This window comes from Periophthalmus magnuspinnatus, chromosome 15, assembly GCF_009829125.3.
Source record: "Periophthalmus magnuspinnatus isolate fPerMag1 chromosome 15, fPerMag1.2.pri, whole genome shotgun sequence".
Taxonomy (NCBI): Eukaryota; Metazoa; Chordata; class Actinopteri; order Gobiiformes; family Gobiidae; genus Periophthalmus; species Periophthalmus magnuspinnatus.
In genome coordinates this window covers 415,760-431,806 of record NC_047140.1, presented here as the reverse complement: position 1 = coordinate 431,806, position 16,047 = coordinate 415,760, and the positions used below count along the sequence as shown (strand labels likewise).

The following is a 16,047-nucleotide window of genomic DNA, read 5'->3' as shown; positions in this document are numbered from 1 at the left end:
ATCTTCACGATAAGTGTGTTGCCTCTTCAAGTAAACTGAGAATGACTGCCAAACACAGTGGCATAACTTAACAGGGGGCCAGTCCCGTTGTTACCTAGCACCCCAAAATTATGGCGCACCACCTGGGTGTAGATACAGTATATGGTAGAACCTTGGAGTAGGTTAGGTCTTAGCCTCACCTACAGGCATATATAAGCTTTCTCACAGTGAGTGCAAATTCACTTGGCTTAAGAAGGCCTATATTATGCAAAATTTAGCTTTTAGTCATGTTGGAATGCTGTTCCCTCCTCAAAAACATACCTGGAGTTGTGTTTTGTATTATTCACACATGTTTGAGTAACCCTGCGTTGTTAGGCTGTCCACATCTCCTAATCTCAAAACGCTCCATACCACCTTGTGATATCACCAAGTGGTAGTTTTAAAGTTCACAGCTATTTTTGCCTCAGTTGATCTTATTTACTAGTGAATTAGTATAAAGTTTAAAAATACACCCGAGCACTTCCTGTATCACCAATCAATGACATGACAAGGTAGAATAGTGTTATAGTGTTTTCAGTTTAAGAGAATAAGGCAAGGCAAGTTTATTTGTATAGCACAATTCGTACACAAGGTAATTCAAAGTGCTTTACAGAATAAGAAAGACATTAAAATCACACAAATCAAAACATAAATAATCACAAATAATCATCATAAATTTACCATTAAAAGAGAAGAGTGCAGAATAAAAACCTTTCAGTCGTATGCACAGCTGAACAGAACCGTTTTGAGCCTGGATTTAAACATTGTCAAAGTAGAGGCCTGTCTCACATCTTCAGGAAGACTGTTCCAGGTTTTAGCTGCATAAAACTTAAATGCTGATTCCCCATGTTTAGTCCTGACTCTGGGCACCAGCAGGAGGCCGGTCCCTGAAGTCCTCAGTGTGCTCGGAGATGTACTTTGGACCTAGGCCATGGAGAGACTTATACATAAGCAGAGCTGCTTTAAAGTCTATTCTTTGAGCTACAGGAAGCCAGTGCAGAGACCTGCGCACAGGACTTATGTGCTCATACTTCCTGGTTCTAGTCAGGACCCGAGCAGCAGTGTTCTGGATGTACTGCAGCTGTGTTAAGGCTCATTTGGAGAGGCCAGTGAGAAGGCCGTTACAGTAGTCTAACCTACTGGAGACAAATGCATGGATAAGTCTCTCTAAGTCTGGCTTTGAAAATATAACTTTGATTTTTGCAATGTTCTTTAGGTGGTAAAAAGCTGCATATAGCAGCCTAACTGTGCAGGATTTGTGTGTTTGAAACACAGGATACAGCATTTTATCATAGATACAAAATTTGTGTCGATATATAGAATAGCTGATGATGAAGATAGAGATTAGAATGCACATTTGTGGAACTATTTGAGATTTATTTTTGAAGTCATACCTTATCATAGCATCCTGGATCCTGCCTCCCTTTTAAACAGTTTATTGACTCAAGTTCAAGGCTAAGCTTATAACCTAAATGTGTGCAATGTTGTATTAGGCAAAGCTCATAGACTATTAGGTGTAGTGAATCCTTTAACTGCCCACAATGTAGCTCATTATTGTAAACTGGGTGTGTGTCTAAAATGAGGCATGACAACCAAAAGTCGATTAACCTTGTGACATTTAATGAGATACTTACACTTTAGCCTGAGCAGCATCAGTCTGCTGTCCACTCATTCTGAACTGACCCCTGCCGCTCTTTGATCAGTTGAGCACAGCGCACACAATGCCAATATGCAGATAGTTTTTCTTTTTTCTTCATTGAAGACCACTCACTTGTCCATAGTATGCACTCCCAAAGGACCATCTCCCTCATATAAGAATGTCCAAAAAAAATAATTTATGGTTAGTTAAAAGGAAGAAGAGGCCTGACAAGGAGGCTACCGTGTAAAGCTCAGATGCTCTTTGATCTTGGCAGCAGTAAGGATTCTGTGACCTGCAAACACATAGGTCTACACTAATTATAGGCATAAACATTAAAACCATATCAACCTTTATTTTGCAAGTCCAACATGTTGCTGTGATTAAAATCATGTTGGATTTGCTGTGAGTAAAATCATGTTGCAAATCCAACATGATTTTTTCACAGCAACATTGGCCCATTCTTTCCGATGACTTATATCAGGTTATGCTGGAGCAGAGCAGTGTTCAACCTTCCTGAGTCAAGGCACACTTTTTTCTTGAAAAAGAAAAATAGCCCCTACACACTAAAACAAAAATACTAAAATGATACCTAAAAAATTGGTCCATATAATATCTATTTGTTACTGTGTCTAATTCTTGGGATTTTGCTGTGGGGGTTGTTTTGGTTACTATTCTGGTTCAGGGCACTCCAAAATAGAAAATTATACAGTAAAGTTAAATTGGCTAACAATACATATAAATACATTGAGTGAGTTAATGTTTTCAGATTCCCCTTTACATATTTATTCAAATTTTGGATAATCAATACTGACTATTTACTTAAAGCATCATCAGATACCAGACACATTTTGAATGGTATAGTTGAAACCAGAAGTTTACATACACTATATAGAAAGACAAATACACTTTTCCTCTCACTGTCTGGCATAAAATCAGACAAAACTTTTTCTCTTAAGGTCAATGAGGATTACCCAAATTATTTCTATTTGCTAAATGTCCAAATAATGAGAGAATGATTTTTTCATTACTTTCTTCAAAGTCAGAAGTTTACATGCATTTCTTTAGCATTTGGTACCATTGCCTTTAAAGTGTGTGACTTGGGTCAATTATTTTCATTCTTACAATAGTTGGCAAGAATTCTGGCTCATTCCTCCTGACAGAACTGGTGCAACTGAAGCAATTTTGTGGCCACCTTGCTCACACAGGCCTTTTCAGGTCTGCACATACATTTTCAATAGGACTGAGATCAGGGCTTTGTGACAGCTACTCCAAAACATTGACTTTCTTATCCTTAAGTCACTTTGGTAGCATGCTTCAGATGATTGTCCATTTAGAAGACCCATTTGGCCACAAGTTTTAACTACCTGGTGTCTTGAGATGTTGCTTCAGTATTTCCACATAATGTTCTTTCATCGTGATGCCATCTATTTTGTGAAGTGCACCACTCCCTCCAGCAGCAAAACAACACCACAATATCATGCTGCCACCCCTGTATTTCACACTTTGGATGGTGTTCTCAGGGTTGCAAGCTTGAAAGCTTTTTCCTCCAAACGTAACAATGCTCATTATGACCAAACAGTTCAATTTTAGTCATTGTCCCTGTGGGCATTTGCAAACTGTAATCTGGCTTTTTAATGTTTGTTTTGGAGTAATGTTTTCTTCCTGCAGAGTGGCCTTTCAGCCCATGTATGTCAGTATAGTACTCGTTTCACTGTGGATAATAACACACTCTTACCAACTTCACCAGCATCTTCACAAGGTTTTTTGCTTTTGTTCTCGAGCTGATCTGCACATTTCGGACCAAAGCATGTTAATCTCTGGGACATAGAACCTGTCTCCTTCTAGTGAGTGGTATGATGGCTGGACATTCCCATGATGTTTATTCTTGTGTATAATTGTTTGAACAGATGAAAGTGGCACCTTCAGGCATCTGAAAATTGCACCAAGGATGAGCCAGACTTGTGCAGGTCTATAGTTCTCTTCCTGACTTTGAAGAAAGTCATGAAAAATTGTCTCTCATTATTATCCTTCTCTTATTAATCGGACATTTAGCAAATAGAAATAATTTGAGTGATCCTAATTGTCCTAATCCAGGAGACGTTTTGTCTGATTTCATGTCAGACATTGAGGGAAAAAAGCATGTGTCTTTTTATATAGTGCATATAAACAGTATGTCTGTATACACATTTAAAACTAAACAGAAGAAAGACTGTTTATTTTTCATATTAATGTATTGTTCAGTCAGGCTGGTGGTGGAGACCCAGAACCAATCGAACAGACTAGACAGCAATCATATTGAATGGTAAATTCTGGAGAAAAGAATAGAGAAGAACAGTTTATACAGTAATTTCTGCCTCTTTCCTCACTTTTCCTTAGGGGGTTAGTTGTGGCTATATGATGATGACACTCACATAGGGCTCTGCAAAGCCACTCGGAGGCCCCAAAGCTGAGGAGTGTTAACTCCTTATCTTAGGTGAAACTTACTGCAGTAGTTGTTTTTTTTACTTTTATAAGTCTTGGATTTTTATTTTAAAATCAATTATCACTTTGTCTGGTTCTGAAAATGGCGCACAATGGTTAGAAAATCAATGGTTTAGTATTCGTTCATGTGCAAAGATATGCTTACTCATAGTGTCATTGTGTCAACAGCACATGTCAGCACATTTTCAGTGTTTTTCCTCATTTTCAATTTCAATGTACTAATGTGTAAATAAATGCTTTCTTGATCTCAGAAATGACAGATGGACAGACAGGTTCACAACAATTTTATATCAAACAAGAATTTAATTTCACTTTTCTATTGTACATTTTACACATTATAAATAAATATTTCATACATAATTTTACAACTTTTCAAATCAAAAATATATTTTATATGTATAAAACAACATACACACAGTGACACACAAAGGGGGTAAGGTTTGTTTAGCTGCCAAAATAGTTCATAATGAGCTTGCCACCCGTGTGCTCGGTTTTCACTTCTTTATCAGTACATGTAGTCCTCATTCAAACATTTAAACAGTTACAATAATGGAATACTTTGAGTGCACTACATTAGCTCCAATGTAGTGGATACATCAGTGGTCAATGATGTAACTAAGCAGTGGTTTGTTATACAAAAGTAAAGGCTGCAGCGTGCACCTTAGACTGAGACCAAGTGCCGCACTTTGAGAGAACAATATGAACCTGCACAGAGCCCTTTGAGTCTGCTGCAGCACAACTGTCAACACGTCCCTGATACTACTGAACAGTGTGCACATGTCCATCTTTGGTCTCAGAGCAAAAATCTGTCCAAAATACAAAAATATAATTCTTTAGTGTTACTTACACCTCTGACAAAGCATTAGTAGAAAAGCTACAGTGTAAAAGTTGATCCTCAGTAGAAAGGCCTGTGTGAAGAGGGGAGATAGTCTTTGGTGTCAGTGCTCGAATGAGTATCGCGTGCGTTTAGTCCTGGTGTTGAAGGGGTAGTGGATGAAGTCAAAGGGTCGGTGGTGGACAGGCTGTGGGTGCTGATGCCCTTTGGGGAGTCTCTTCATGAAGTGGACTTCACGTTGGTGCTGCCTGGTTTGGGAGCCTTTGCGAGGCCGACCTCTCCGCGTGAATGCCATATACCAGCTTTCATAGCATGCATTCTTCAGCGCTGTGTAGTTGTTCTCCAAAACAATCTCAGTGAAGATGCAGTCACGACCCTGGCCATTTTTCTGTAAGGTAAGTCACAAATAATCCAGCAGCATGTGTGAGCCACTCCACTGCGTATCTCTAAACATGTGGTGCAGTCATTACAACCAAGACCAACTGCCGATGTGACAATGAGAATTGCCCTACTGAGTTGGCAGTGGGTACTCTCAGTGCAGCACAGAAGTGCAATTTCAAACAATTTATTCTACAACAGACCGCTGTTTCTGTAGTTTAGACACAATAAAACTTGAGCACAGTAAGCAATAAGTTATTAGAACCGCTAAAGAATGATCTGAATATTAACTGTTCAAGTGAAGCATCATTAGATATCAGTGCAAGTGCATGCACAGCAGCAGCAGGCCACTGTAAGGAACTGTGTGGAACAGCACTGTGGATAAAAATAGTAGTGACACACAGGACAAGGCCAGACCATGCTTCGGGCAGATGGTGGCCCAGGCAGGGAGTCGCTGGGTGGGGTTAGCTCACACCGGGCCTCACATTCTTCCATCATACAAACTTACCATACACTGGCTATTAGCTAGAATCAAACAAGGTTGATGCAAATGTGTGATTTTATTTCAGTTGTCTGTGACAATGTGAGTGCAAATAGCATTATGGTGAACATTGTGTAAGCAAACTTTTACCCATAGGCAAATTTTTTTAATTTGTCATTATAGAGAATGCTGATCCCACATTCATATGCAACCCAAAAAATGTTTAAAGTTATGAAAAACAGCAGGGCTTGCATACCTTGCCAATGAGTTTGCCCTTCTTGTTCATGCAGATGTAGAAGCCCGTTTCTGCTCCCTTGATTCTGACTCGGCTGCCAAATGTGTCAGTCTCCACTATAAGTTTTGCTAAACATACAAAAGAACAGTCATTAGTTTACTTTATTATTGCTAAAGATCCCGTTTTAATCCCAGTGGAGCAGAAAGATGAACGAATAGATGAGTAATGACAACAACTAAACCATTTAGAACAATCTCTTCACTATTTAAGAATGAGTGACTATTTTAAAAACTCCAAAAATGTATTCTGGCATCTGAAATAATAGTTCTATACACATTTCTTATTTTTGCTGAAGGAAAAGGTTATTACTGCATAATATATCGGCCCTACTTTGCTCTGTGCTTCACAGATGATCAGTGACCACAGCCTGCAGCTGCAGCAGGCCCATGGACTACCGCAGCAGTATAGGTGCGTGCGCTGCGGCCTTACCGTGAACGTCTCCGTCCTCAGCCATAGCGTTGATCTTCTTGTTGGGCAGGACCTGCACATGCTTGCCACTGGTGCGACTGTAGAGCTGATACATGCGAATGAGTCTGCGGCTCACGCGGTCCGTCACCCGGCTCTGCTCACTCACGTGCTGCGTGAAATTAGGCGGGGACTGATTGGTTACCTGTCAGAAATTAGACGGCACCGCATGAGTATTTGTTCTAACAAAGCATTCCATGCTTCTGCAACTCGCGCAGACAATTGACCAAAAAGTCTAAATGCCACCCTCAGACACAAGAAGATGCGTAGAGCATAATGTAATTCAGTGGCTCAAGACATTTAGGCTATGCTTAAAAAAATGGGTCAAATCTAGTTTCGCCCACCGTAGTTTTAACACATTTAAATTGAGTTTAATTTTTTATTTTGTTTAATTACATCGATGATTACATTTACTTACTTTTCCATGTGTAATTATATTTGACTGAAAAGTGGACTGATTCTTATGAATGAATATGGACTGAATACATACCCTGCTGAATTATAGTCTTAACACACACAATCTAATATAGTAGCCAAATATATTAAAAACTTACCTGTGCGTAATAGCAGAATGTCAGGAAATGCACCAACCTGCGGATAACAACAAAAGCAGCTTAAATCAGGTGTTCATGTAGGCTACATCTAAAACAACTGGACCGGACCAAGCCCGCAGTGGAGGGTCACTTACAGATGCCGAAAACTATACGCAGGGACCATCATCATGCGCTCCTTCTGAGCCGCTGTAGACGCAATTAAACTTCCCACAAATTCAAAATCCCGACAGAAAAGCCCCAGGACTGTCCGATCAGGACCTGTTCCGTGTTCCACAATCCATCACTGTATCCCAGTCCCAGTCCGACCCGTGTCCAATAGCCGTAGTCCGTGCACTGTTTGCCTGCACTGTCTGCTCTATCACTCCTTGGTGCGCACTCGTCTCTGTTCTCTCACATCTATCCCGCGTCAGATTCACACCCCCGGTTAAAATGGCAGGTCGCAGCACCAAGAACAGGCCCCCTTTTTCTGTAGAACAAAAGCAGACACCCCCACCCTCCGGCCCTCCCCTGACCTCTCAAATGCTCTTTACCTGTGGTGCAGAGTGAGCCGTGCGCGCAAGGCCAGAATCACTTTAAATCAGACATTAATTAGTCTAGCATCAATAAACTCCATTAACCATACTGGCACCCCTTCAGCAGCCACTGGGAAACCACTACGTCCCATCAGCGCTCTACTCGTTTGGTGCGCACTGTGCATAGCTATTTACCTTTACTCACTATGTTGTTCCAAGACTGTTATTAAACTATAATTAAAAGTTATATTATTTTGTACAATTTAGCATGACATGAAAGACACAGATTAACACCTAATGCGCACTCAATGGACCATTTAGCCAATTGTACCATTGCGTAAAGGCGTTTGATTGCGTACGCTACTCATTGATTTGAGTGCGCTATTAATTAGTCGTCAGTGTGGGATTGATCAGTGATCTGTGTGCTGCATGACATTAACACTGTCAAATCCCATGTGGAATTAAAACCATAGATTTAAGGTTGAGTTTGCAGGATTGTGTCTTGGAGTTTTAGATGCCAGTGTAGCTAATGACGGCTCAGTATGAGCCCAATGTAGCCCAGTGAATCATAATAGAGGAACACACAGTCAAACCAGCATCTTATTATGGTTTTAGTTACTTTAATTAAAAAACTGCTCAAAAATATGTATATTTTTATGACCAAAACCATGATTTATGTATAGTTCAAATAAGTTCAAATATTCAAAATTTAGCCTCAGCAAAGGCTTTCTCTCGGCTGTGTGCTCCCCCAGACTCATGTGCTCTAACCATGTCTTGTTGCGCACTCTTGTAACCCCAATTCTTACATGTGCCCTGAGTGCACTTTTTGCCCTCTGTGAGCTTTTCCTTTAGCCTTGGGAACAGGCATCCATCAGTAACTCCACAGGAGGCAGTGTCCTGCCCAATAGTCTGCTTACATTCAATACTTCTATAATCTATAATAAGACATTTTAAATCCAAAGTCTCTTTTAAATGTATTTTTTTAATTAACTCTTTGTGACAGCATTTGTAATGTATACTTTGTTGTTAATTGGTAAGAAGTGTTGGGGGTGGTCCATTATGGTATCAGACATATGGGACAGGTGTTTTTGTGTATTTGTTTTTAAAATGATCACCGTTTATAATGCTATAACACCAGATTGAGATGGTCTGAGAATTATTACATACCCATATTTGTTGAATGGTAGAAACGCCTTTGCTTTCAGGGTTGTACTGCAAAGACATTTCTAACATGTAACAATAAGGATAATACAGCTATAGAATTTTAATGTGCAGGAAATTATGTTGTGATAACATTTTAACATTTCATCTGGCAGCATTGTAGCAGATATTGTGCCAATAAGGGTGACAAACATCATAAATTATTTTGTGATATGCCCCTTTCCAATCAGAGGGACAAAATTGTTAAACAGCTTAATGCAAAACCACAGACAAATCATCATCTTATCTAAATTTAATGTATCACTGTGAATGTGAACTATTTAAGCTCATATGTGTGCATGATTCTGAAGCTCTGCATTCAGATTTTACATTCACTTAGCCCCCTAACAATGTTCATATCCATCTGATTACTGAATATTCCACTGGACATTTCCTTTAACAATTTCAACCACTAATGGTCTATAGTGGTTTGTTTTGAATGACTTTAACACAAGGTTATTTCAAAGGCAGTGTTTTAGTTACTACAGCACATGCTGTTCACTCAACAGTGAGCAGTTCTCCAGCAGGACAACGAGAAAGGGGGAGAAAGACATGGTCCTCCTCTGTTATTAGACCATCATGAATTGTTGTCTCTATAGCATAGTTAGATGGATTCGATTTTTGTATTATCAGGACAGATGTTACACACCCACTGCACCAGGACCAGGATAACTATTGTCTAGTAGAATCTAGTTAGACTGTGATGAGGGAGACTCATATATGTACAGGTATTTGCTGTTCTGTCATTAAAATCAGTGCATATGCTCCAAAGCCTTTGACATATTTTTTCTTTTTTTGGTTTCTTTGTTTTTGGTTTGATCTAGTTCTCCTTGTGCCATAACAGCAGCATGTTTAAATAATATGTTTTGGGAATGAACCCTTTAGTGACTTGCTTGAGTAAATGTTGTACTTACAGTTTGTAGTATGGGCTGGAGTAAGGACATCAAATGATCCATGTGATGTGAGACAAGCAGTCTCTCTGACAGGAGCTGTCGCAGGCATAGCAGGGGGGGGGGGTCCAGATCAATCAAACCTCTCCCTCCCGCCGCCAATCACATCCATTTACCACGGATACAAGCACTCCTTCAGACAGGTGCAGGCTTCTGTATAGCGGGCCCTTTGTAAGGCCAACAACACTACACAGACCCACAGACACATACAGTTTAGGAGAAATCCAGCCCTGTGTGCTCTTGTATGTGATGAATCTAATAGAGAATCATAATGAAGCCTTCTCACTACAGTACAGCCTGGAGCTCCATGGGTGAAAGGGCATGGTGGCCCTTTGTTTGACTGCAGCAGAATGAATATGTAAAGAAGAAGACATAAATAAAGAGGCCAAAGGCTTCCCACTGAGGCTGCTGAGGACAGAGCCATCCTCTAGCCCCACACACACAGGCCACAGTCCGTCACTGCCCTGTGAGGGAAACAGTAGTTAACAGATCAATCACTTGCTGACTAAGCCCAACAGGGAGGCCATCCATCTACATCCAGGCTACATGCTAATGAGGCTAATGCACACTTGGAGCGACAGGACTCTGCCGAGACACATGTATAGTCAATTATGGTGGCTTTTTCTCTGTTCTTGTTGCAAGTTGATGATAAAAACTCTCTAGGCAGGTTATAGAAAATTCAAATAACATAAAATATTTTAGACAGTAGTTCTCTGATATAAATTTAAAAAAAAAAACAAATTTATGAAAATATAAGCTAGTTTGGATGCAACAAAGTTGAGTGTAGGTCAACTATATAGATACATATAATACTTTAACAATAAGCAAACTTTAGGCTTTGTGGAATCTTGTACTGTCACAGGGGGACTTTATGACCACTTGGAGAATTATCGATTATAAAAGACCCTTCTGCAAATGTTCTGAGGAGGGAGCAAACGTGGAACATGGAATGTAACTGAACATTAGCTCAGTTAAGTAGACCAATTTGTTTACGCCAGAATGCACACATACCTTAAAACCTTGCTATGACATATTTTTTACTGATAAACTTTTTTCCACTGTCTGAGAGGTAGGAATTCTCGTGCATACTACACATATTTGAAATAGCTTCTGCTGACTTGTTTTTGCCGAGTCGGAAATACTACTCAAATGGTCCTGAGGTGCAGCTGTGGACGGAGGTTTTTTCACATGCATCTAGTCTTCAAGCACAGGACAGGTCTCCTCTCATTCCACAACCCAAACTGTTCTGAGGGGAAAATGTATAGGTTCATGTTCTGACTCTAGCTCACCACACTACAGTATCACCTCCCCTTGGCCCTCTCTCACTCTCGTCCTGGATTGTGGCCCGCTTATTCTCCTCACTGACACTCTAATTTTCATGGCTGTGGTGGCAAACTCATTACATTCAGGCTTTGCTGCAAACTCAACAAATTACAATGAGATGTATTTACTTTTCTGTGTTAAAAAAACAATAGTTGGCTATGGTGTTGGAGCCAGAAGAAAGAGCAGGACAACAGGAAGACAAACATCCAAATCTAAATTATGACAATTGCACTTCTGCAAAACCACATTTACCAGTTACGTCAAGTGTGGATATCTGTTGTGAAATGAAATGATTAAAGCTCCTGTAGTTAATTAGGGTTAGTCTAATAGGCAACTGATCCTAATGAAGCGATAAACCAATAATGTGCAGTTGGTGAACACAGCTTTTATATTAGATATAATTAAAATGTGGGAGAAATGTGATACAAAATCTCTAAAGATTGGACAAGTCAGACAAATCTCAGTTGCGCGGGATTCTGCATGTTATATAGCATTCATACATTAGTTTTTCTCTCAAGCTGACTACATAGTTGACCTGTGTCACCCTCAGACTCTTCGGAGTTTATGGGCCCAGTTGAAAATGTGGCTGCGTCTCAAATCACAGGTTATGGCAGGTCCGTTAGGCTCTGACTGCTACCTTCAATCACAGTGCTCTAACTAGACAATTACCGTGTCCATGTACATCCAACATCTGCAACATCCAAAACAACTGTCCTGTCAAAACTTCCACCACACTGACCCAGGAGGATGTGCGAACAGCTGCAATATGAAACTAGAACAGTGACGAGGTTGCTGAAAAAATACTACATAAACTCCACTGCAACATTTTGGAGGGGGTGCTCTGAGATCTTAATGGCATAATCTCAATGGTCTTATTTTTATATCTCAAACATAGTATACGCATAGCACGTTCTTGAACACCTTAACATGGTGAAGGGGTTTGAATACCTATACGATCCTGGGAACTATGCTGTCAGGAGTTTCATGCCACTCGTAGGGTCACCCATGGCAAATAGGTCCTAGGTGACGGGTATGACTAAGAGCACTTCAGAAGTCCCTTATGATGAGTTTAAGAGCAAGGCCAGTTACATCACCCGGATTGGCATCACTGGGGCCTGACACTGGAGCCAGGCCTGGGGTGGGTGCTCATCAGCGAGCATCTGGTGGAGCCTTTCCCCATGGGCCTGGCCGGGCTCAACGCAAAGGAAGGACATGGCGTCCTCCTCCTTTGGACCCACCACCTGCAGGAGGATCCATAAGAGACCAGTGCAGAGAAATGGTAAATGGTCACATTTTTCTATAGCGCTTTTCCACCTTCAAGGTGCTCAAATCTGGGCAGCAGTTGAAGGCGAGGGCCTTGATGCCTAGATTTCCAGATATGGGAACTGGATCTGGGGACATGGAATGTTACCTCACTGAGGGAGAAGGAGTCTGAGATGGTGCAGGTTGGGCGTTACTGATACTAGATACTATACTTTGTCGGCCTCTCCTCCACGCACAGCTTCGGCTCTGGAACCTAACTCTTCGAGAGGGGTTGGATTCTCCACTTTTCTGGCGTTACCCGCGGAGAGAGGAGACCAACTGGTCTGGGCTTCCTCATTACCCAACAGCTCAGCTGCCACATTTTGAAGTTCACCTCAGTGAACGAGAAGGTCACACCTGCGCCTTTGTGTCGGGGACAAGTCTCTCACTGTTTTGTCGGCCTACATGGCTAAACAGCAGTGCAGGGTACCTGGCCTTCTTGTTCTACTGGGAGACTTAAATGACCGTGACACCTGGAGAGATGAGAACAAGGGTCTCCCTGATCTGAGCCCAACTGGTGCTTTGTTATTGGACTTCTGTACTAGACCAGTATCCATAAAGAAAACCACGTTTAAGCTCAAGGGTGTCCATCATTGTCTTTGAGTGAAGAGGGGGGCATAGTTGTAAATCGATGAGGACCTGGTGGTGAGTTGAACGTACTGGCAAGGGAGGAAGCCAGATAAACCAGGCAGACCCAATGCCTGTGAGACTCCTGAGGCAGATGACAGGTACAAATGGACCAGATGGGGCAAACTTCATCCTCCAGCATCTGGACTCCCCGGGATCCTACAACAGGATCCTGTTTGTGGACTTCAGCTCTGCGTTCAACACCATCCTCCCTGCTCTGCTCCAGCACAAGCTCGCTCAGCTCAATGTGCCTGATTCCACCTGCAGGTGGATCACTGACTTCCTGACGGACAGGAGGCAGCGCATACGGCTGGGGAAGAATGTCTCGGACACTCGGACTATCAGCACAGGATCTCCACAGGGCTGTGTACTTTCTCCCCTGCTCTTCTCCCTGTACACCAACTGCTGCACCTCCAGCCACGACTCCGTCAAACTGGTTAAGTTTGCGGATGACACCACCCTCATTGGACTCATCTCGGACGGCGATGAGTCTGCCTACAGGAGGAAGGTGGACCGGCTGGTGTCCTGGTGCAGCTGCAACAACCTGGAGCTTAACGCCCAGAAGACAGTGGAGATGATTGTGGACTTCAGGAAAGCCACAGCCCCCCTGCCTCCCCTCACCCTGACGGACTCCCCCATCACCACTGTGGACTCTTTTCTGCTTCCTACCTGCATCACCCAGGATCTCAAGTGGGAGCCAACCATCAGCTCCCTCATCAAGAAAGCCCATCACAGGATGTTCCACCTGCAGCAGCTGAGGAAACGCAAGCTGCCGGTCCAGATGATGGTGCAGTTTCACACGGCCATCATTGAGTCCATCCTCACCTCCTCCATCACTGTGTGGTTCGCTGAGGCCACTGCCAGGGACAGACAGAGACTGCAGTGCATTGTGCGCTCTGCTGAGAAGGTGATTGGCTGCAGCCTTCCATCGCTACAGGACCTGTACGTCTCCAGGACTTGGGGGCGAGCAGGCCGTATAGCAGCTGACACCTCTCACCCTGGACATGGACTATTCGAGCCACTTCCCTCTGGCAGGAAGCTACGGTCCACTGGGACCAGAACCTCTCGTCATAAGAACAGTTTCTTCCCCTCTGCCGTTTGTCTCATGAACACTTTATAATATTTGCACAAAACTGGACACTTTATAACACCGGTCACTTTAATAAGTCATGTTTGCACTGTTGTTCTGATGCTGCTGTTGTTGATGTATATATTTTCTACCTTTTAAGTATTTTATTTGATTTTTAAGCATATCTTTTTTTTTTTTTTTTTTTACTTCGTGCATGCCCTTATTAGGCCCGAGCCTGGGACTACGTCCCGGCGGGGGACTCATTAAAACCACGTCCGGAGCATGGAAAATGGCAAAAATCAAGTAGTAAACACGCCCTGACATGGCAGTGAGTGGTGTCAAAAATTAGAACTCGACGAGCTCTAATTGTCACAAAAGACCCCGTGAAAAAATAACGAATGACGACTCGGTAGCGCCACCTCAAACTTTGATTTTCATGGGGCCAATGGGAGCCCGACTCGGAAAAAAGTCAACATAAAAATCTGAAACTCACATCAAAAAATAGTATATGTCGGGACATGACAAAAATGATATTATGGCCCCGCCCTAAAATGTACAGGAAGTCAGCCATATTGGATCAAACCTGGGAATGACAAAAGTGCACACCCTCACATTCAGGACATCTCCTCACACAGTTTTCATCACAAACACTTCAAATTTGGTCAAATCCCACTAAACCCATGTGTGATTAAAGATTATCAATTACATTTTGAATATGACTTTGGGTGTGGTCCGGGTGAATTTTCAAGAAAATCTAAAATGTTTGAATAATTAAAAAAAATATTTCTCTTTCACACATTTCTTGTTGGGAAAACGCTAATACAGCGTTTATGCACATTTGTGAGCTGAACGCAATGATATGCAAATAAAGGAACTCTCTTACAAAATTGCTCTCTAGCACCTTCTTCAATTTTCATATTCAAAAATTCATAGAACACCATCAATTTGTTGTGGTGTTTTGAAAAAATTCACAGGAGCCTTATTTGTGATGAGGCACAATGTGAGAAAGTCACATGACTGTAGCTGTTATGGTTTAGGAGAAAAATAATGGGTGGAAAAATAATTTCCATTATTATTATTATTATACATGCTGGATTGAAGCCACTTTTGACCCCCTGAACGTTAATGAAAAGTCAATTTTATTGGACCCAAAATTCAAGGTTGGCGAAAAATTTATTATTTTGATGTTCAAAAAAATTAATGTTTCAAAATTACTCAATAGCGCCACCTCAAAATTTGAAATACATTACGGCAATGACAGACCTTTTCCTTCGTAGACAAATGAATTTTGGTACAAACATAGAACATGTCAAGACAAGTAAAATATTATATTATGACCCCACCCTAAACCTTACAGGAAGTTGGCCATTGTGGGCGGAACCCCATTTTTAAAAATTTTTACCTCTCACATTTGGATTTTTTGCGCTATGGATTTTCATTCAAGAAAAGTGAAAATTGGTGAAAATGAACCAGACCCATGTGGGATTATAGGGAACTGTCTTGGATTTTTCTACATCATAAAATGTGGGTGTGGCCAGCAATCAAAGAAAAAAACAATATTTTGAAGTGTTAAAGTGCACATAACTCACACATGCAGTGTCCTTTTTCCCGGCATTAATATACGTTTTGTTCAAAATCTTGATCTGAGTGCATAGATATGCAATTTACATATGTCAAACATTACATAGCGCCCCCTTGAAGTTTTGAATTGTACTTTAAAAAATTACTTTGTCGCAAACATTTGAAATTTGGCATGGACATCCCTATTGCCATACTGAACAAAAAAGCCAAAGAGAACATACCTCTATTTTCAAAGGTGTTGCCATGCCAACGTCTGACATTTTTCATTGAAATATATGGATTTTGGTTCACTGGGATGAAAAGTTATTACTTTGTCATAGACCATTGAAATTTGGTA

At 41.4% G+C, this 16,047-nt stretch overlaps 1 protein-coding gene across 1 annotated transcript; it reads right to left on the bottom strand.

Annotated features, from left to right (window-relative positions):
- Positions 1-4,428: 4,428 nt before the first annotated feature.
- fgf8a (fibroblast growth factor 8a) lies at positions 4,429-7,871 on the bottom strand. Its single transcript, XM_033979977.2, has 5 exons — positions 7,281-7,871; positions 7,147-7,183; positions 6,557-6,737; positions 6,089-6,195; positions 4,429-5,361 (listed from the first exon to the last, which is right to left on the bottom strand). Exons 1-5 carry the CDS (start codon positions 7,313-7,315, stop codon positions 5,077-5,079), a joined length of 645 nt encoding a protein of 214 aa, XP_033835868.1. The 5' UTR covers positions 7,316-7,871; the 3' UTR covers positions 4,429-5,076.
- Positions 7,872-16,047: the final 8,176 nt, after the last annotated feature.

Bases quoted from the DNA above. Each gene is read 5' to 3' on its own strand.
- fgf8a (XM_033979977.2), bottom strand. From the start codon at position 7,315: ATGATGATGGTCCCTGCGTATAGTTTTCGGCATCT. The intron at 7,184-7,280 runs GTAAGTGACCCT...TGTTATCCGCAG, and splicing joins GCGTATAGTTTTCGGCATCT to GTTGGTGCATTTCCTGACAT. The intron at 6,738-7,146 runs GTAAGTTTTTAA...AATTTCTGACAG, and splicing joins CATTCTGCTATTACGCACAG to GTAACCAATCAGTCCCCGCC.